The 23,226-nt window shown below is 42.9% G+C and overlaps 1 protein-coding gene across 3 annotated transcripts in view; it reads right to left on the minus strand.

Annotated features, from left to right (window-relative positions):
* The window catches only part of GLIS3 (GLIS family zinc finger 3), a 274,079-nt gene that overhangs the window by 18,964 nt on the left and 231,889 nt on the right, over positions 1-23,226 (minus strand). For 2 of the 3 annotated variants that reach the window (XM_053300408.1, XM_053300407.1), the window contains exon 10: positions 10,145-10,326. In XM_053300408.1, coding sequence (XP_053156383.1) covers positions 10,145-10,326 — 182 coding nt within the window. The remainder of the gene's footprint in view (positions 1-10,144; positions 10,327-23,226) is intronic. The other variant, XM_053300409.1, reaches the window with a different exon arrangement.

Raw genomic sequence — 23,226 nt, forward strand, 5'->3', positions numbered from 1 at the left:
TTTTGCACATTCACAGAAAGGCATGGGGAATGTGCATGACTGAACAATATAAACAGAAGCATTGTAGATTGTCCAGTCAGAACTTCCAAGGGATGCTGACAGCATCAACAGGGTGAATATGCACAATAATATCCACTTACATGAAGCAATGTATGAGATCTCTTGGATAATTCTGCATTCTACAACTTTATTTGAAAACTATGCCTATAGACTGAGCAATGTACAAAATGCCTGTATATGCTGATGAGCACTTCCAAGCGTCGCATAGGCAGAGGAGGAGGAGGAGGAGGAGAGGGAAAGAGGAGGAGATAGACAGGCCAGTGGGAGGTGGGAGCAGATGGACCCCTAGGAGGCAGATGGCCCGTCTGCAAGGGACACCCTTGAACACGAGAGAGAGAGAGAGAGAGAGAGAGAGAGAGAGAGAGAGAGCATCCCGCTGGGAGCCACAAGTATTTCCGATAACATTGAGCCTCTACCACAGATTAGATTATAAATTAATCTTGAAAGATCCTGAATTTATTCAAAGATCTGTGATTATTACTAATAATCTCAAAGCAACATTCAAAGATTTTAGTTAATCAACATGTCTATCATTGGCTGAAGTCAACAGCAAAGCAAAAAGGATTTTGCTGCCTGATCAAGACCTTTGCTATATCACATATTGTTCTAGAGACACTGGCAGTTTTAGACACTCTGGCTGATTTCCCGACTAACAAAGCATTGGCATAACAGAAGAGCTGGTGCTTCTGAAGCAGCAGTGGCTCCAGGGAAAAAAAAAGGGGGGGGGCTGAAGGGGCAAAGTACATTTATGAATGGGTGAGCTGTGTCCCACATAACATTCCTGAAAGAGAAATGGGGGCATTGGGGGGTGTGAATCTGATTTTCTGGGGGATGCCTGTCTCCCATCCATCCCAACTGGAGCTGCCTTTGTTCTGAAGAGTACCAGACTAATGCAGCACAGATGCTAGTGTGGGTGGGTGTGTGGGGTGGGGATACTGCCTTCTCTTCCCATGTCACCTGAGAATATGTCTGTGAACACTTTGTGGCCCACAGGGACATATTTTGGGTGGCACAGAGCACTTCCTGGGGAAGGGAAGGTTGTTGAATTATTCCCCACCGCTGAGCCAGTTGTGTAGCTGAGTTAGCGGAACTTTTCAGAAACACCTGTGCTTTGTTAGTCAGGATGTCAGCTACTGTCTGTCTGCCCCTGAAAGTTTGAGCTAAACAAACTATTTTATGAGTATAGCTCTGGAAGTAGTCTCTATAGGATTTATGCACAGGGCATAGCTGTTTCAAACATGTTTGCATAAAATTTAGAAGACTGTTTCTGACCATGATTTGTTCTTTTCAACACACACAAACACACATGACAAATACTGTATGTTAAAAATAAATAAATGAGAAAATCCTTATATAAATAAATCTCCCATAACAGGTAAATAGGACCAAAGGTGATAGAAGGAGCTTATGCCAGCTGGGAATCATTGGGCTTTTGCTGCAGCTGTATAGAAAGCAAATAGAGCAGATGAGCTTCCCTGACCTTTGCAAATATTGCTTTCTCTTCTCTTCTGGAATTGTGGGAATCGCCTCATTACTAGAGTTGCAGCACCTCTGAACCGCTTCACTATAGCTGTAAATGGGGCACTGGCATCACAGTGACTGTTAACAGATTGTCTTTACTTTCATTATTGACAGTATGGCAAGTTCTTGGAGCATTGCTTTCCCATGGCATTGTGTTTGCCCCCTATACATTTATGTCCTGCTTCTGCACACTTATTGCCCCTAGGTAAACGATGAACTGTACATATAAATGGTTGTTGGGTGAGAGACTCCTTTCTCTGATCTAGCTACCAGGGTTCTGTGCAGGAAACCCTCTTTAAAATAATGATTAAAAAGCAGTAACCAGCAGTAAGCACTGTTCTGTGAGCAGAAGTGTAGCAAGGGTGAGCTGAATACAGAAAAAGCGAAGATAGGCCCCTGCCCCCCTTTCATTGGAGAGGTTGGGGGGGATCAAATAGCTGGCCCCCTCTCAGGGCTGCAGGAACATTTATCCCTCTTGTTCAATTATAGCTATGCTCTTGTCTGTGAGGCAGAAGTGAGGGCTAGATTTAGCCCCTCCCACACTCCCTGTTCCCTATTCTGTACAAATATTGTATATCAGTACAAATACATATGACATATGAAGAGGCGTCACACCAGGGGTTTGTGCCACTGTTCCCTCTAAGGCGTGTGCATGTATGCACGCTCACATGTTTTTTGATGTCCGCTCAGTTCATTTTAGATCCTGCTCAGATTGAACTAGGAAGGCCCCACTCTGAATGCACGTGCGCACACGCTGCCTTGATACTGCTGCCCAGAACAAAATTCATTCCGCACAGAGATGAAAAAAATTAGAGGGATCACTTGTTTGTGCTGTTCAGTCAGTTGCAGCTCTTTCACACATCTATATGAGCCCAAACAAACCTTTTCACTATTGTTGAAAGCAATTTGCTTTTGGGGCATGCCTTCAACTTCCCTCATGGAATTTCATGTGCTTTCCATGCAAGGCCTAGACACTAGCTAGAAGGAAGTGTGAAAAAGCACCCACAGGCTGTTTTTAGCCTATTTTCCAAAGGAAAGAAGGCATAAGAGATTACCATGTCAGTGTGTGTGTGTGTCTGTGTGTCCCACTTTTGTGTCTGAAGGGACCCTGAAGCACCCCCTCCGGCTCCGCTACTCAAAGTATATGTACTCAAACTCCTGAGTTTATTGGCCAATACAAATCAAATTCATGGCACATGGGGAGGCGATCTAGGGTATCCTGACGGGGATTATTTTCCCCAGTTCACCATCTCAAAACATGATGGCATTCAAAATATATGCACTATCCCATTAAAACTCATGTGTTGATATTTTGATGCAAGCCAAATTCACAGCACATGATGGCGACGACCATATCCTCTTCCTCCTTTGCATAGATAAACAAATAAATACAGGTCCGTCCCTAGGGAAGTGCAGGGCTCAAGGCAAATCAGAGCAGGCAGGGCTCCCTTAACACACACAAGTCCAGGGCTGCCGCCTTGCTGCCTCCATGAAGTGCAGAGAGGAAGGACGATGGCAGGAGGTAGATCATGACATGTAAGGTCCCTTGCATGGACCAGCAGCAGGAGGTGAGCTGCATTCCTCCTGGCTGCAATCCAATGAAGTGTCAGAATGAGCCAGGGTGAGTCTCAGGCTTCAATGCCACTGCCCCACTCCAGAGCAGCAGAGCACAGGAAGGATTCAAAGTGGATCCTAGTCCACCTCTCACACCTGCAGTAGGATTGCCAACTGTCCCACATTGTGCGGGATATCTCTCTTTCCTGCGGAGAAATTCTTGTCCCGTTCAGGACTCAATTTCTCCTGCTTTTTTACTTCTTTAAAAAAAACTTTTAAAGATGCCGCTGTGCAGCAGTGGCACAGCCAGGATGGATGGCGGTGAGAGCTCTACCATGTGCCATCCTGTCAAACCATGACAGCAGGTGTGTTGCAGCGTGCGTGTGCGCGGAGGCCTGAAATCGGCCCGCTCTGCCTCATTTGGGAGGAAGGCCGGGCTGAAGAAGGGAGGAGCTCCTTCACCGCTCTGAGCCTGCCTGCCCACCGCTTCTAGCATGCTCGGCCACCCTCCACAACCCACTTGCTGTCATGGTTTGACAGGTGGGCATGGAGTTTTCACCGCCATCCATTACTGCTGCACTGCTGCTGCACAGCGGCATCTTTAAAAGCTAAAAAAAGGGGAAGTGAAAAAGCGGGAACACCACCGGTAAGCATTCACCCTTGCCACCTGGGGCCAATTCCTGCCCCTAGGTGGCCCGTCCCCAAAACTCCCCATCCTCCCGTCCCCCCTGACTTCTGTCCTGATTTTGGCCAACACAATGTTGGCAACCCCAACCTGCAGGCAATGTGTGCATGTGCACAAACACAACATCAACAGAGCAGCTCACCCCAGTTCTCTCCCTCACCTCCTCTTCCTCTTCCACCCCTTTGTTCTCCTCCTGATTCTCTACAAAGCAGTTAACTTTTCCCCTCCCCTCTTTTTCGCATGTTCTTCTGGTATGAAGCGATGGTTAGACTTCTTTATTTTTATTTTTAAGGAGACAATAATATTTCAGAGGAAGGGTCAGATCCTGCAGAAGCTACCCACTATAGACAGGGCAGTGGATTTAGGGGTCATTTTCTCTGGCTTCTTTTCTCAGTGCCTCTGTACCTCTGTGCGTGCTCACTCAGCCCCTCCTGGAGCACCATTTGGATGGGGAGGAGGTGGGTGATGGCCTCAATGCTGCATGAAGTCCAGGAAGCACACACAGTGCCTCCTCTCATCCTCTGAGCTGTCCAGTAGCAGCAGCAAGAGAGGAAGAAAGCGATGGACCAGTCCAGGGCAGAGAGAAAGAGCCTCGGGTGGTTGGGGAAGAGAGAGTGCGGAGCCTGGGGAACTGAAAGGCCTGCGTCTCCTCTCTGAGCAGCAGCCACCCACTCACCCTCTGGCTGGCTGGGAGATAGAGTGCAGGGATGGTTGGGGGAGGGCAATCACCCTACTCAAAGCACAGCTCTGAATAAATAAATAAGATGTTTCCCCAAAAGGTTCACAGATGCCAGCAACAACCACTGAAGGGATGCTGTGCTGGACTTGGATAGGGCCAGTTACTCTTCCTCTGTTAAATATAAGAGAATCACCACTTTACAAGGTGTATCTTTGCTCAATTAGCTGGGGTTAACCCCTGACCAGGATTTTTTAATTACAATCCCCCATCTGGAAAATGAAAGGCAGTCATGCACATTATAAACACTTCTCTTTTAAAAACATATTGGGGGGAAATACACACACACACACGAATCAAATTTCTAAGAACATGAATCAAATACTATCAAATGTATTTAATTCTAAACCCTTACTGTTACTTGGATGTCAATGGTGTAGAAAGTAGGCTGCATTATTTCTACTTCAGCACAAGTATAAGCACCACTGTATGGGGTATTCTGATAGGGTATCTTTAAAACTCATGTGTTTACCCTGATACAAATCTGAGTTCGATGTTGAAAAAGAAGAAGAAAATGGACTCCATTTTTACTTAGAATTACTAGTTTAAGCCTCCGGGGAATTGGGCAGTTCCCTAACAGCCCTGTCTACAGTCACATGGGCTGGAAGGAGGGCTTACAGAGAGGAAGTCTGCCTAAGCTTTAGCCCAGGCATGCTGAGGAGCTTCCTTGAACTGAATTAGACAAACTCATGGACTGTGAAGCTCCCTTGCTCCTACTGCTCAAGAACTGCCCTAACCTGTGCCCTGTGATCGAGCTCAAGGACTGCACAGTTCCACGGAGCATTAAAAATCAGCCCTCAGTGGCTTTTTCACAGCTCTGTTTGAACTGTAATCATTGTCCAAAACTTCAGTAAGCAGCAGACACCAAGTTTTGTGCAACCTGCTTAGCTGTTCAACAAAACTCTCAATCAAATAATATGCTAATTTTGTCATGAAACACAACACTCACGGTTCTGCTCTGTTGGCTACCTATGTTCCCAAGTGTTTGGAGATGCAGGTCTCTTCTTCATATTTCACATGTACAGGGAGCAAAGATCAGGCGGCAAGTGTGAATTGGTCCTGAAAGCACTTTTAATCTCTGGTCCAAAGTGTTAATTGAAAAGGTTTCGGAAACCCTACTGAAAAGGTTTCCCCAACCCAAAGAAACTGAAGCTGGTCACATTAAAGATCTTTTATCTCTCAAATAGATTTTATATGTTTAAAAAAGATCCCAGACATTCCAGAGTAAAGAAAATATCTCTAAAGTAGCTCTGCCTCTTAACACTATAAGGAAGGCTCCCCTGCTAACTGGGCAAAGAGGCACCTTTTACCATGGAAATTCTCTTTATTGAGCAGGGGGAGAGTAACTGACCCTGTCCACCCCCAGCACAGTACTTCCAGTGACTGTTGCTGGTGTCTATCTTATGTTTCTTTTTAGATTGTGAACCCTTTGGGGACAGGGATCCATCTTATTTATTTATTATTTCTCTGTGTAAACCACCCTGAGCCATTTTTGGAAGGGCGGTATAGAAATCAAATCAATAATAATAATAATAGCATGTCTAATTGGCAGTACAGTTTTACACTGAAGAAATGTGGTATTTTTGTAATACTCTCTCCAAGGCAAATGAAAATACTTCCAGTATACAGTATTATCATAGATCATATGCCATTAGTAAGCATTATTTTTTTAAAGGCTATATTAGCTCTTTTGTTTCTGACTCAAACCTCCTACATGCTTACACACATTCCTAACCACTAAACAGGTGCATCTAAATATCAAGCTCAGCAATTGGTATGGCAATCTTATTTTCTAAAAAAGACTTCATAATTGTCAAAAAGGACTCCATAATTGTCAAAATAACTGGCCCTTTCTACCTCCAGCACAGTATCTCCAGTGACTGTTGCTGGTGTCTATCTTATGTTTCTTTTTAGTTTGTGAGCCCTTTAGGGACAGGGTTCCATCTTATCTTTGTTTTTATTTCTCTGTGTAAACTGCCCTGAGCCATTTTTGGAAGGGTGGTATAGAAATCAAATGAATGAATGATTGAATGAATGAATTAAAAAAAAGAGCAATGCTAATATTGGACATTCAAATAAAATGCAAAAGGACTCTTATGCTGCTGTGTCAAGGAAGAGTTATCCATGCTTGGTTTTAAGCTGATTATTTGTTCACCGTCATGTTTGGGTGGTTGGGAGATTATTCCTGAATAGGCAATCTACCTGCAGGATAGAATCTGAGAGCAGTGTAGAGGGGAGGGGGAAAGAAAAAGAAACCTTTGAATTTGGGTAGCTATAGAGAGTGCGGCATCCTGCTCTGAGGCTAGAAGTAATCTATATCTTCCTTTCTGGTATAAGCAGCTGTCAAGCCCTGAACATGAACTTTGTCATTATAAGTGAAGAACACTGTAGCTGGTATAAGAAGTTACTAACCTGTGTTTGATGGCAACATTATTTTATTTCAAAGTTCAAACAGTTACTGATTTCATTAAGCTTTTAGACCCTCTGTTTTTTCAACATGGGAAACCATTTACAATCTGTTTTGTTCTAAAGTCTTCTTGGCAATGAAACTCTTTTTCTCTTTGGTACAGCCAATTTAAACTGAGCTGACAAGTTTAAGACTACATATTGAGACAGAAAAATGTCACTATTGTTTGGTAGCAGATTGAGCTGAAACTTCAGTGGCAATAGCTACAGCCCCCTAAATCATGTGAAGGCAGCATAAGAATTGCAGGAGACAAAGGCTAACAAAGCTTTCCTTGCTAGCTGATATATATACCAAACAGACCAGGTTGATGAAGTAGTTCCCTGAGATCCTTCTAGTGAATTGTAACAGCATGACCCAGGACAACTACTGAGAAACTTACTACTGAGAAACTAAGCTACTGAGGAAACTTAACTAAGCACTTGGCACTATTATTTTTTCCTATTTTCTGAAGTGCCAGAAAGAGAGGCTGAATAAAGAGATGTCAAGGCAATACAAAGGTTTGTAAGATGATGCTTTGTAACTCTTGTTCTAAGTGGTAGGAATACATAGTTGTCAATATGTTGAAAAACAAAGCCAAACACGTCAAACACCAAGAGATAGGAAGAAAAGGATAATTCACTCAAGATCTGTAGAAGTACTCAGTTTTGCTTAAAGAGGCTACAGATAATATTTTAAAATACACTTAAATACAGCACTCCATTTTAACTGAAAAAAGGAGAAAGGTGATACCCACAGTATACAAATAAGAGCCCAGACCAGAAAAAAACATGGGACAAAAATGGCTTGAGCTTTTAAAAACCCTTGCAACAAGTTGTGCATCATGCACATGGATTTTTAAATGCTTTTATTTGCACCTGATTACCAAATGCCAGCAACTGAAGCTGCTGAGGGTGAACATACTCTACTGAAATACAAAATAAAACACAAACGTCTGTGATATAATCCTGTTTTGTTACCTAGTGTCCAGGAAGGGCCTACAAGGGTACATATGTTGGCCTCCTTTTCATAATTTATTCTGCGTTTGTTAGCCATGGGTGCCAAAGCAGGGCACTAAGGCCTTGCTGAACACCTCACTGAAAGCTATTCACATGATGGGAGAAAATCAGGCTAATGGAGGGTAGCCCAATTTCCTCCCATTGTGAGAACCACCGGGCTTGGCTGCGAGCCCAGTGGTTCTTAAGTGCGTCACCCACTTAAGTAGCCCAGCACTTAAACCGGGTTTGCTGAGCAAGCGCTCCGCAAACCTGGTTTTTCTGATCATGAGTTGCCACAGCATGGCTCCGCGCCACAGCAACTCACGAGGAGACCCCCCGAGGGGAGGTGAAAAGCCGCCTCCCGGCTCGGGGGTCTCTCCAGCATACCCTGCACACTCGCGCAGGGCATGCTCGACCTTCCAGGGGCCAATCGCTCCAGCTCCCCCCAGCACCCGCTGGCTCTGTAACAGAGCCGGCAGTCGTGTGGGCAGCCAATCTGGTCCACTAACCCTGCTGAGGCGGTTCCCACTGATTCCACCAGACATTGTCCAGAAGTTGGAGATTCAGGGGCCACTAGCATGATTTCACTAAGTGATGACTCTGGCACAGCAGGCTGGGGAATGGGAGTTGTAGTCCAAAAGCAGCTGGAGACCCTCAAGTTGGCCACCTCTGCTTTGGAAAATCCATTTTTCTTAAACACAACTTTCTTAACACATTTGACTAAACAATTTCTATAAGTGTGTTCAGAGAGAAGGCCTAAAAAATTATTTAACTTTATCTCTCCCTTTCTTACCTGTACCTTTCCTACAATTAAGAGTCCCATTGTAACTGTACTCATTCATTTCCACTGTTTCTATTCTTAGTGCAACTTCCAAACCATACTACATAAAAGAATTAACCTCTTACAGTTTCAACAGGTGCCTTCAGTCCTATTTCCACAGCTGTGAAGGCTAAAAATCGGCTTTTAACAAACGAAAGGGGTGATTCTCAGGATACTAAGTGAATAGGGATGTGCAAAATGATTTGATGTTGAAACATTTCAACTCAAAAATGGGCCATTTTGAGTGTTTTGAGCTTGAAACAAGACACCCTTTAAATAAAGGGAACCCCATTTTTATTCAAAACGTTTCAACATTTTGAGAGCCATGTTGGAGACCTGTTTTTCCTATGGCACTGTTTTCTGGCACTGGTTTATGATCCTATGGGGCTTTGGGGGGGTTGTTTAAAATTTTGTTTAAAATTGCCTTCTTCCCCATTTCCTTTGTGTGTTGTGTGGTAGGTAGCACCCATCATGCCCTACCACCCAACCCACTTTGGTGTCCATAGGAGCTACCCATGGGGAACATTGGGATGTTTTGAGTTTCCCCATTGTTCCCTAGGACCAAAACACTCAAAATGTTTTTGAGTTTTGTTCCGTTGAAAAAGCTGGGTTGACCGCTTTTTGATGACACATTTCGGCCATCTGCAAGTTGTTCAAAGCTCAAAACAATATGCAAAATCCATTTTGTGCACATCCCTGTAAGTGAATTGGCCAGTACCAATATTCATTCCTTTATGGGTCTGTGTACAGTAGGGTTTCTGTTATATTTGGGACAAAAATTGGTTGACATTCCGCAGAGAGGAACGTTGGCATTAGGAATCTGCCATGGCTGCTGCGCAACAAGGAAGGCAATCCTGACAATGGTGCATGACAGGGCAGCTGCGGAACAACGTAAAACAATTTTGGGCAGTTGCACAGAAGTTGTTTTAAGTTGTTCCACAGCTGCCCTGTTATGCACCATCATTGAGGCTGCCTTTCACATTGTGTAGCAGGCCTAGCAGTTTCCTAATGGAATGTCAGTCATTATCTTTAAATATCCATACTGAACTATGAGTTTGGGACATCCAAAAGGTACACAACAACTCCTATGAAAATCTCAGTCTGTGCTGTACTGTTTTAGGGATAAGGCTCTGGTTGTGCTACTGACTATTAGTGCAATTGCAATTTTCTATGTGTTCACCCAGAAGTAAGTCCTATTAAATTCCATGGGGTTTATTCTGAAATACATATGTATAGAATCGCAGGCATAGGCACTTGCGAGTTTTGAACTTTTCTGTTTTCCTCCTAATCATGGATACAGAACATAAAGAAGCTGCCCTCCACTTACCTTGGATTTGGATGCTGTTTGGCTGAAATGGGGAGGTTGTTAATGGCTCATATGTTTTCAAATGGGTTCCCACGACTTGCTGGATATTAGCCGACTGCGGTGTCCGTTTCTGCATCAGAGAAGAGGCAGCAGGAATTCTCCTGGGGCTTATACGATGAGAAAAAGGAGCAGAAGCTGAAAATCTGAGAAATTAAGATTTAAAAACCTACAGTTATAAACTGTCATGTGTAACATTTGTTTAACTACTTAGTCCTCAGTATGTTTTTGCAGTGCAATAGAGTGCCAACTGTTTATTGGTTTCATGTTTGAAACATTCATTTCTCACATATTAGTGTAAGCTAGCACCACATTGGAAAGGAACTGTAAGATACTCCCCTCAGGTGCTGCTCTGGGAAGAACGCCTGTATGCTTGCATGCAGAAGGTTCCAAGTTGCCTTCCTGGCATCTCCAAGATAGGGCTGACACTCCAAGACACTCCTGCCTGCAACCTTGAAGAAGCCAATGCCAGTCTGTGCAGACAATACTGAGCTAGATGGACCAATGGGCTGACTCGGTACAAGGAAGCTTCCTATGTTCCATATTGAATACTACCATCTGTCTGCCCACCAGATGAGAATTGGAGGAGGTAGCTGGTACCCAAACTCTCAACTACATGGCTTGGCATGATCGCTGTAATATTTGGCCCATTTCCATTGTGTTTAATAAGCACTTTGCACATGAAGATTATTGCAGGAGCTCACACATGGAGTCTCCAATTCAAATGCAAACCAGGATGGACCCTGCTTAGCAAAGGGGCAATTCATGCTTGCTACCCAGGTCTGACCCACAAATCAAATACTATTTCAATAGGCATGGATATAGGAAACAAGATCTCAACTGGTGACATTCATTTTTGTTCCTTCCCATCCCTTCCTGTTTATTCCCAAAGTCTTCTAAAAGGAAGCAGATGTCTTCCATCTTGTTTTCTATTCAGTTCTGTGTCTGACACTTTACGCCAGTGCCCTGGCAAAGGAAGAGACAGGCAGTGACAGACCATTTCATTTCATGAGTACAGAAGGAAACAGAACTTTCCCATCTGCTCCTGCCTACTGGACTGAGCAGAGGGAATTGGCACTACCTTAAGGAAAGGCGCAAGAGAGACCACTGGAATGTAAAACAAGACCCACTAGACTGCATCTTAATGGTGACTCCTAGCCCACTATGCCATTCAGACAGAATCTGAGTAAGCAATTATGAAAATGTTTTGTAAGTACAATTTCCACTCCCAAATATTTAGGACTCCTGCTGAACATGGCTGCATATTAATATAGGCAGAAGCTTTTAAGTTCTCCAATTGCAGGTTTGCAGGGCTTTCAGAGAACAGAAAAGCTTTTGGGATTGCTTTACATGTTTGCATTCACATGGAAAGATTATTGATTAGCTGCCAGGGATCACGGACAATGCACAGATGGGTGCCTTTTTATGTAAAGAATTCTGGGATATTATTCTCTGTGTTTTGCAAAATTCACCTGTGAAATCTAATCAATGAAAAATGGCTTTAACCGTTAGCCAACAACAGAGGGGGGAAATCCTTTTGAAACCTTTACATAAAAGCACAGTTTTAAAGAATTCAGATTGGATTTAACATCTAAGAAAAGCTTCCCAATGATAATACAGCATTTTGTATAGCTAGACAGGTCTTCTTTTTAGTAGACTTTAGTGGTCTTTATAATGATTTATGAATCGTTTCATGAATTCCTGGCTTACTCAAGTTGGTGACTATAGCATCTACTTATACTGCCTGCCCATCTCACAAAAGAGAAACTTGGCCTTGTTACAATCCAGATTTGTCCCCAAATAAATCACAGCGTGTTACTGGGGTAACAGCAAATTAAATTTTGCATATGCAACAATCAATACCAGCTTGTAACCACCAGGAAACTGCCATCAGAAATTGTGGCCATGCCCTGCAGTTCATGCAAGTAATAACAAGCCAGACTATTTTCAAAATGTTCCAGTTTCAAAGGCTGAGATCAGCTCATATGAAGGTTTTAGCCACTTCTCCCTTGCCAAGAGCCTTGCTATGGCATCAGCAATGCAGACTGGGAGTGTGTGGCTGCCATCAAAGTCCTGATTAGAGTCCTTAAATGATGCCAAATATAAGCTTGTGCATTTTGATTTGGGTACAAAATATTTTGTGCCCGAAAATGGCAATTTCGGAGGTTTTGTAACCAAAACAAAATCAAGAATTAAAAAACAGAGATTTTTGTTTCCAAATCAAAATGACTGTGTTTCGGACAGAATTTGTTCTTTGGGAAAGCATTGCAATTCAAATTGACTTCTCTGACTCTCTCCACTCCAGCTGAGGCACTGAGTGATTAGCAGAAGATAAGATATGCAAAAAGCTTTTGAGCTTGAATGGTTTAGTTAAGTATGTGTTGTATTCAGTGTGATCGAAATGGAAACTGACCTTGCAAAGGGATTTGGAAGACAGCATTTAGAGACAGAAATACCCAAATATCTTTAGGAGCTCAATGCAATTCTAAAGCTCTTGCTAAAAGCCATGGTATAAATTGTGTGGAGAAGCTTTTCAAGAAGTTGGTTAGGAAAGTTCTGAAATTACACAAGTTTTTCTTTCCAAAGGTTTAGAAAGAATCTCTTGACTTGTTCAGGGGTCTTTTGAAGAGCTATTTTGTTTTTATTCTGATTTTAATGAGTTATAGTGGTGTCTAAGTTTTGTTTCCCAAGTTGAGCAGTCTAATGTAATTTAGGCCACAATGTAATTTGGTGGGAAATGATGTCTAAGCCACAACTTAGTGAACTAAGTTCACAACTTTTGCCATTGCAGGGACAGGTCATCCACATGGGACTACAGGAGAGAAAAGGAGGGGGGTTGGGAATATCCTTGTCAATTTATTGACATCCCCAGAAATCTTAGTTGCTTCTCTCTTTCTTGTAACCATGATTTTGCACTTTCTTAAATGCAGTGATGATAAATCTCAAAAATTCTGAACAGTAGACTGATTTGTTTGGGCTACAGCTCACTCCAGTTAAGTGAACATTTGAAGCTGTTCCACAGTACCAAGGCAGTTTTATATTATTTATATATTTTTTTTACATTTTATATCCTGCTTTTCCTCCAAGGAGCCCAGAGCGGTGTACTACATACTTAGGTTTCTCCTCACAACAACCCTGTGAAGTAGTTTAGGCTGAGAGAAGTGACTGGCCCAGAGTCACCCAGCTAGTATCATGGCTGAATGGGTCTCCCTGGTCCTAGTCCAGCACTCTAACCACTACACCACGCTGGCTCATTGGTCTATCTTGCTATCTCAAATGACCTGTGGTCACTGTTCCATGGGGAGGGAGTGTTTTTATTGAAAGATTGCTTGAATCCACAAATGAGTGGTACTGCTGCACTAGTGCCACAGGGACAGGCTCACACCCACTGCAAAATTCTCAAATAACTGTGCCAAAAAATTAAGTGTCGTTGTTGTTCATAATTCTCTTCACTCTTTCAACTTGTTTATGTGGGGCTTCAGGGGCAAAACAGTGAGTTGGGTGGCAGTGCCCCAAGGGTGGTGCACCCAGATTCCAAATAGGGCAAAGGACTGATTTCTTAGGGATTTTTGAGGTTTACACGTCTTTAAGATTTCCCCCCATAGGGAATAATGGAGGTTTCAGCAGCCCCATAACTCCACCTGGGGGGCACTGGGATGGTCTGAAGCAAGTGGTGGTGTAGTGCACAGAGGGTGCCAACCACCCCACTGGATTGCTAACCCATTGGGGTACTGGGCTTTGTTGTTTCTGAGGTGTTGAGTTTAGATTCTCTGGTAGCAAATGAGATTTTTAATGAAAAACCATGAATCCACTCTCATATACTACTAGAGAATCTACTTTTAGGACACCTCTAGAACAACAAAACCCTGTACTTCATGGGTTGGCAACCCATGTGGGTGGTTGGCATCTTATGTGTGTCATGCCCTTAAGCTCCGACAGCGAGGAGGAAGGGGAGGCTGGCAGCTTTCCGGCCGAGTCAGGAGTGTCTGAGGGGCAGAGCCCGGCTGTCAGCGTTCCTGAGACAGCTGTGATAGATCCAGCTGATGGTTTAGAACAGGCACAGCAGCCTGAATCAGCAGAAAGTGTGTGAGACCAATCAGAGGAAGAACTAGGCATTGAAACACCATTGACACCACAACAACACAGGCGTTCTAAACTCAGGACGCAATTAGAAGCTGTTAGGAGGAGCAAAAGCCTATCGCTGAGGGCTGACAAGCCGTAAATTCCTACCAGCTGGGAGCTCTCGGCTTGCTCCATAAATTACAGCACCAAACTCCTACTCATTGCTGAGATTCAATGCACGTCATTCAGTCAGCAGCGTCCAGCCAAGCTGTGAACTTCCCTGGCCGTGGGCCAGACCTTGACAATGTGCACTACACCGCCACTTGCTCTGGGCCACCCCAGTACCCCTCAAGTGGAGTTATGGGACTGCAGAAACCTACATTATACCCTACGAGGAAAATCTGAAAGGTGCGTAACTGCATTAATTCTTTAAAAATCAGCCCTTTGCCAAATTCCTCTGAAAAAATTGTGGTAACTTTCTTGTACCAACTGGGCACTACCACCAACCACACTACACTCTGGGCCACCCTTCCCCCCCGCATGAAACTATACTTTTCTTGAAACCTCCATCATACCCTATGGGGAAAATCTGAAAGATGTGCAAACTTCAAAAATTCACAAAAAATCAGCAGTTTGCCCAATTCTTTGAAATTTTTGTGATAGCTTCCACTCTTTGGGCACTATAACCCACACTCACTCTTTTGACCATGGGACTCATTTTTAAATCTGAATTAATTCGGATTCAGATTTGGATTAATTCGGATACAAAACAAAACAGGGGTGATTCGGAAGGCTTAATTTCAGACAAAATACAAAATGGGGTTGATTCGGATTTGGTACAAATTGAAACAGAAAAAATACAAAATGCGCAACCCTAGCCAAGTACAAAATCATGGCGCATACCCTACAACACATCACAGATGAAAACAGGAATAATCTTTTATATCTGTTAACACACCTATTCTTACAGAGTGCTCCCCCTCCCTGCAACGTGCAGTGTTACCCATTGCTGGTTGCTTTTCTCTACTGGCTTTACATTGCATTAATTTACATTGCTGTAGCTTGTCCTGCATTGGCTTTTGAAGCAAGTTATTAACACATGTGATCATTAAAAGACCATTATTATTGCAATCATCTTCAACTGTAGCAGTAGTAATTATTATTATTCTATTTATAAAGTATCTAAAATTGCCTGGTGCTGTACAACAATTAAAAATGAAACATGACCTGCTCACAGGTCTAAATAAATATAAATGAGATGAATGAACTTAAGAACATTTAATAGACTATGCAGTCTCATAGAACTGGCTTGGATGATACTTTATATTTCATCCACCGATCAATTTCCATGGGGTAAGGACATGTGCACACCATGAGCATTCATGTTCTTCCCTGCTCCAGTTGCACAGAGACATCTTTCATGAATCATGGCAGCAGAGGTGGGCCTCATTTGAACAGTTCCTCTACATATGACCCAAACACTAGTTTAAACTCACTCACTATAGTTTAAACTCATTAGTTTAAATCATGGACAATTTAAGTCACGGACAATTGTTCTAGCACAAATACATTAAGTAACATTTGGTATCTTGGTAGACAATTTGTGGAAGAAAAAGGGAAAGCAGTGTGCTAGCCATATTCAGAAAACCAAGAAAGAATTAACATAACCACAGCTTGGATCATGTCATACAATTTAAAAGAAAAAGGGCACCTCATCAGCTGCATCATGTGAAATGGCAATTTGGGCACTACAGACTTAGGGCCAAACTAAGTGTGTAGTTAATAAGCTTAGGTTTACTCCTGGGTAGCAGGTGCATGGGCTTGTAAATTGGATCGGGACTACAGAGCAGAGGGATGTGGGTATTTCACCCTTTACCTCTGCTATGTTTTCCCACTATCCCATGCAGATATTTTTCTACAGAATAGAGCTAAAAACCTCAACTACAGCAACTCTCATGCATGCATGTGCACCATACATTTGTTAAAAATAGTACCTATCCTGTTCCAGGCCAAGCCGGGGACTTCACTTGGACAGCTCCAAGGGAAAAGGGAGCCAGGACCTCAGATCTCATGTATCTAGGAGTGCTGAGTCCTGCAGCATAGGAGGAATGTTGCTCCAGCAAATGCTTGGAGCTGATTGCTGATTTTAATAGCTGCTGCACAGATAGAGTGCACTGGCCCCATCCCTTACCTGGGAAGACTGTTTAAAAGGTGCCTTGCCCAATTCTCTGTTCCCAGTGTTTCTGAGGGATCTCTACCTGGGCTGGCAGGTCCTCAAGTGACTCTTCTGAGTCAAAGGATGAAGGTAGAGCCATGTCCTCAGGTTGTGGTAAGGTGCAGTTCTGCTGCTGCAAGGGACCCCAACAGCACAGGATTTCCTGAGATCTGGGTCATAGGTACCTTCCACCCTAGCTCATCCACCTTGTCCACCAAGTGGGTGGGTCTCAGATCTGGGATCACAGCAGCACTCCCCAAATCTCTCCATAAAGCAGCAGGACCAGGAACAAAGTAGGACCAAGAAGATGGGAATGGGCTTTCATGTCAGCAGAGAAAAGAAGACACCCAGGCCACTGAGCTCACACATTCTGCTCCTGAAAAGGCTGCCAAAGGGCTTGATAGAATATTTTTGCTTTCCTGTTCTGTCTTTTGTATTTCTTTTGGCTCCAAGGTGTCACAAACCACCTTGAGTACATTGGTAGGAAGGCAGTATATAAATGCTATAAATAAATTAGCAAGTCAAAATTAAATCACAGTAGGATGTGAAGTTCAGATAAGACAGGTTCCTGGTTTCAGCCACAGTACATTCCAGGCAAAGAGCAGTGCATGAACCAGGAAGTAGGCAGCAAATATAGAAACCAAAAGGCACAAAGTATAAGCTAAAGACAAGAATCTGGCAAATAAGAACCTCCTCATCTCTGACAGCTTTTAAAAAGTCTTTAAAGATGCACCTGTTCACCCAGGCTTTTAATTAAGATTGTTTTAATGGGTTTTAATGTTTTAACCTGGTTTTCAAGGTTTTAAAATCGTTCTGATTGTTTAATTGCTGTTTTATGATGTTTTAATTGTTAACTATTGTCGTTCTACACTGTTTTATAATCTCTATTTTAATTGTTAATTGGTTTTAATGGTTTTGTTTAATGTAAACCTCCCTGAACCTTTTTGCAAGGGTGGTATAAAAATTGAATAAATAATAAATAGAAATAAATGACTCAGCAACCTGGAGGCAGGTAATATGATCAGAAAGCATAAACAGGAAACAAGGAGGAGAGTCTGAGAAACAAGACCATAGGCAAGAACAGGCCCCCAAACATATATCTTTTATGAAAATAATTAAAGGATATACAGAATAAACTGTGTAACTGCTTGGAATATATTCTAGTATTTCAGAAAGACAGTTAAAATGAGAGAAAGAGAGCAAGGAACTCCCAGTGGGTATTAGTACTAAGGATTTCACACTGATTCAAAGACAAACTCACCATTAATAGCCATATTGTTAAGACATCACATTTAACTCACTTATCACAAGAAGCAAAATAAGAGCAAATGAATAAAATCCTAGCTCATAAGCTTCTGCTCAGTATTCACAAGCCCTGATTCTCTGTACATAGTGCCAATCTGAATATGTGTACAGTGACTTATAGTATATTAAAAATCTTTTTTACCTGTAGCCCCTTCAGGGGGCTTCCTAAAGGCCATGGGGGGGTCCTGCAAAGGTCCCCCCCCACTGGCCTCTAGGGCCTCACAGGGACCATTTGAGCATGTGCAGTGGCCATTTTTAAAAATAGTGGGTTTTTTTTTTAAAAAGGCCACTGAAAACAAAATGGCTGCTGCACATGCTCCAATGGCCTCTGCAAGGCCTGGCATGACCTAGGGCCTCACAGAGGCCATTTGAGCATGCACGGTGGCAATTTTTAATTTTTTTTAATTTTTAAAAATGGCGCCCCCCTTCAAGTGGTGCCCGGGGCACGTGCCCTGCCTGCCCCACCCTAGATACTCCCCTTGGCCCTAAAGGAGTGTTGCAGAATTACCTCATGTGGCAGTAAGGGCATGCTTTGGCTCATAGATTTTGCAATGAGAGATCCAGCACCATGCAGAGAATAGTTGGCTTTCTTCAAGAGCCTTTATCCATTTACGTTTTAGATCACTCATCCAAACACTTTACCTTCCACAAGAAAACAAGTATTTCAAAATAGTCTGCCTTACTGAAGTCCTACAAAAGATATCAGAGGCAGCAGAAACTCCTATTTTACAAGCACAGTAAGAGAAGGGGCAGATTTCATTATACGTCTAAGTGAGAAGTTGGTTTAAAGGCTCTTTCCTTCCAAGACTCAAAGGAAGATCTTGGTAGAAAATCTCTAGTACTCAAGAAGGCCTCTCTTTTCAAAGAGAAAGTATTCTCCCCTCTCCCCAGCTTCCCCTCAGATAATGGAGCTGGGGGCCCTCAGGGGCTGGGGAACCTGGGTTCTTTGAGCCCATCCACTCAATTACAGCTACATTCCTGACTGAGCCTTTCTTAAAAAAAAAAAAAAAGCTTGGCAGCACAGAGATAGCCCTCTAATTTTACTATTACAGCAACTGATTTTACTATCATTACAGCAACATTCTTTTGTACATTAGGAATCAGGTTAATCCACTCAAAAGTAGTCATGAAATATATTTTGGGATAACATAGACACTATTCTATATGACTAGACATATGTCTTAGAAAGGTTCTGAGTATTAGGGAAGTCTGAGTTCTTAAACTTCCTTTGATATCTTTTTTGTGGGGGGGGGGCAAGGGAGAGGAGTGCACACTTTTGAGGTTGGGGGACGTTGTAGGAGATCAAGTTTTAACTATGGGGCAGTGAGACGTCTGAACCAGTCCATATTGATGTTTCCACATAAAAGGGTATTTCTTGCCCTACTGTCATTAGAAAATGTAGTGCTTCCAAGGGCCAAACTAGAAAGTTCACCTTACGTGGGAAATCTATGTTTTTGTTTTTACTTAAATGTAGTTACTGGGGACTGTCAATTGTTCGGAGCAACCATGACGGGAGAGTGGTGTTTGACTCTTGTCCCCCTGCATGACTTTCCTGGTCAAAATTGCCCTGCCCATGTTGCTATTTGGCCTGTGAGGAAAACATACTGTAAAAATTAACTAATGGGGGGAGGGGAGAGGCGGTTTGACTGGGAAAATGGCATTGATGGGGTCCTCCCCTATCACCACTTCTCTGATCAGATCATATTTGTAGGGCCTGGGATCACATTTCTTTAGAAATGAAAATATAATGAGTAAACTGCCCTGAGCCACTTTAGGAAGGGCAGTATATAAATCAAATGAATGAATGAGTTCCAGTCACGGATATATCACATAATGAGGGTATTCTCACGATCACTGGAAAGCAGGCTACGGGAGCTTAGCCTGCTTTCCAGTCATTGTGAGAACCAGCGGGTTCACAGGCAAGCCTGGTGGTTCCCTGGCAGCTCACCCGCCAAAAGTAGCCCTCCCCTTAGCCCAGGTTAGCGGAGCGAGCACTCCGCTAACCCGGGCTTCCTGATCATGTATTGCCGTGGCGCAGCTCCGTGAGGAAACCCCTGGCCGGGAAGCTGCAAGTAGCCTCCTGGGCTTGGGGGTTTCTCTAGCATGCCCTGCACGCTTGCGCAGGGCACCCTGGAGCATGGCCCCCGATCCCTGCAGCCCCCGCCGGCTCTGTGACGGAGCCAACAGTTCTGTGGGCGGCTGATCCGGCTGCCCAGGGCTGCAGTAGTGATTGGCTAAGCCTGCTCTCCCCACAGAACCCCCTCCGATGGGTCTCACCTCAGTGTATAGTTTGGCCCTTAAGATAACCTGCAAAATGATCCAAGGACATATTTACACTTGCTGATCAATTACAGAAGAAAAGTAAAGTATATATGTTGAATAAAGGATTTGTGTAGTTTCACAAGATAAATGAAAAAAACCCCAAAGATGGAAAAGACAACACAACTAGTAGCCTTACATTCTTGACAATTTTATGTACACTGGAACATAGAACTGCTGGTACTTGATAACAGCAGTTAGCATTTAGACATTCTCCTTTCAGAGAATCAGACATTAAGAAATAAAGGTATGAGGAAGGGAAACATTTCCTTTTAATAGCTTTGCTTCGATCTGAGCCCAGGTTCTGATTTATTACTCACCTCCTCTCTTCAAATTCTGCCATTATTAGCTGGCAGACAACTCCTTAGTGAACATAGGAGAAATGCTACTACCTCTTAGCAGGCAACCCTCTCAACTGCTCTGGCTGCATGAGGAAATTGCTATGCTGATTTTAGAACCCCACTGTAAAGAATTTTAAAGTGTAGGTTTTCTTAGAGCAAACCAGTCAATTTTCATAGGCTTTGTACTAAAAAATGGCTTGTGTGACAAGTTACATTTTTCTGTTGAATACCTCATTAATTAATTTTAAAGGAATTAATTTCCTGAAAGACCTCGAACTTATGTTTATAGAACATTTATATGGAGCCTCATGACATTCATTCTGATGATACCAGCCCTTTGCTTCCATTTTCCGATTTTCCTTCCTGTTTATGTCCCCCTCACCTTGCTGCCTGTTGATTATGTGAATACACACCATTTAAGCATAAAAGACATATCAATATACGTTATTTGGTGGTGGTGGTGGTGGTGGTGGTGGTGGTAGTAGTGGTGGTTGGCTGACCTTTCACAACCTCAGCCACTTCGCAATTCTTTGTCTCATCATTTCCTTTTTTCTTTCATTTTCTTTGCACATGGCAGCATATGATTCTGGAGAGACATGTGTTCTTGTACCAAAATGCTTGGGCTGCACTTCATAAGTCACATGTACTTACAAAGTACAATATGAGCATTTTGCTACGAATACACATATACCTCCAAAACAATGTACTTGTGCAAACAAAAATGATCCACCAGTGACAATATCCTCACTTTCCCTTACATTGAGATTATATCTGTATAAACCAACTATGATGCATTAACTGAGCCCAGGGGTGCAGCTGGGGGGGGCGGCTGTATTCTCCCCTCTCCCCAGCGTCCCCTCAGATAATGGAGCTGGGGGCCCTCAGGGGCTGGGGGACCTAGGTTCTTTGAGCCCATCCACTCAATTATAGCTACATCCCTGACTGAGCCTTTCTTTAAAAAAAAAAAAAGCTTGGCCAGCACAGAGATAGCCCTCTAATTTTACTATTACAGCAACTGATTTTACTATCATTACAGCAACATTCTTATGTACATTAGGAATTACTCAAAAGTAGTCATGAAATATATATTTTTGATAACATAGACACTATTCTATATGACTAGAAATATGTCTTAGAAAGGTTCTGAATATTAGGGAAGTCTGAGTTCTTAAATGTTCTGGAAGTTCACTTTCTCTAAGAGATAAAAACATCTTGCAATACACTCATAATGCAAATACAAACAGAGCAACAACTTTGTTGCTTGTTTAGAAGCAATATATAGAACAGCAAAATTAGATCTCCCACATGCATATAAAGCAATAACATCAGATTTATATTGAAGTTTATTAGGCTCATTTCAGAAATATGCCATTTCAAGGGGGAAACTGATAGAAACTAAATCCAGGGCAATCCAATTCTATTCCACTGTGATGTCTAACATTCCAGAAACAAGTCATGAGATCATAATATAAACAGGAATGAATAGCAGTTGATGGCATATAAGCATCATTTGCTGTAGTCATTTGTATGCATAACTCACTACCAGTTATTAGCAGCGTGCATATGTTTGTGATAAAAGGTTGCAATATTATTATTGTGATTTTATAATAATAAAGCAAAATTAATTACAGTGTTATACTATATAAGAACAGCCCTGCTGGATCAGGCTCAAGGCCTATCTAGTCGGCCATCCTGTTTCACACAGTGGCCCACCAGATGCCTCTGAGAAGCCTACAAGCAAGAGGTGAGGGTATGCCCTCTCTCTTGCTTATGCTCCCCAGTAACACTTACTTTTCAGCCATAAAGCAACATAAAGTTAAGCATTGCTTAATGCCACTAAAATAAATCACCTTGAGTATATTGAACTGTTTGGTAGTAGCCTTCAAGTTTATTTGGCTTCTAAGGGCCAAAAGCACTGAAAGTAAAAAGCTATACATGCACAGCACACTCAGGACTTTTGCAGACCCAGAATATAATGGAATATTCTACCAGGTCCTAATAACTACTGGATCCTTCCTGACAGCCCTGGATTAACCATAAGGCAAAACAAGCACGTGCTTAGGGCATCAAGGGAAGGGGGGCACCACAGAGTTTCCCCACTAGCTATCATGCCCTTAACTCTTTCACTGAACATAAGAACATAAGAACAGCCCTGCTGGATCAGTCCCAAGGCCCATCTAGTCCAGCATCATGTTTCACACAGTGGCCCATCAGATGCCACTGAGAGCCTACAGGCAGGAGTTGAGGGCATGGCCTCTCTCCTGCTGTTACTCCCCTGCAACTGGAACTCAGAAGCATCCTGCCTTTGAGGTTGGAGGTGGCCTACAGCCCTCCAGCCAGTAGCCCATGATAGACCTCTCCTCCATGAAGTAACCCAAACCCCTCTTAAAGCCATCCAGGTTGTTGGCTGTCACCACATCTTGTGGCAGAGAATTTTACAAGTTGATTATACATTGTGTGAAAAAGTAATTCCATTTGTTGGTCCTAGATTTCCTGGCAATCAATTTCACGGGACCCCTGGTTCTAGTGTTATGTGAGCAGGAGAAGAATTAGGGAAATCTAATTCTTCTCCCTCTCACATAACACTAGAACCAGGGGTCTCTCTATCCACTTTCTCCACACCATGCATGACTTTATAGACCTCCATCATGTCTCCCCACAGTTGTCTTTTTAAATAAACTAAATAGCCCCAGGTGTTGTAGCCTTGCCTCATAAGAAAGGTGCTCTAGGCCCTTGATCATCTTGGTTGCCCTATTCTGCACCTTTTCCAGTTCTACAATGTCTTTTTTAAAATGTAGTGACCA

The sequence above is a fragment of the Hemicordylus capensis genome, chromosome 2, assembly GCF_027244095.1.
Source record: "Hemicordylus capensis ecotype Gifberg chromosome 2, rHemCap1.1.pri, whole genome shotgun sequence".
NCBI classification, from domain to species: Eukaryota; Metazoa; Chordata; class Lepidosauria; order Squamata; family Cordylidae; genus Hemicordylus; species Hemicordylus capensis.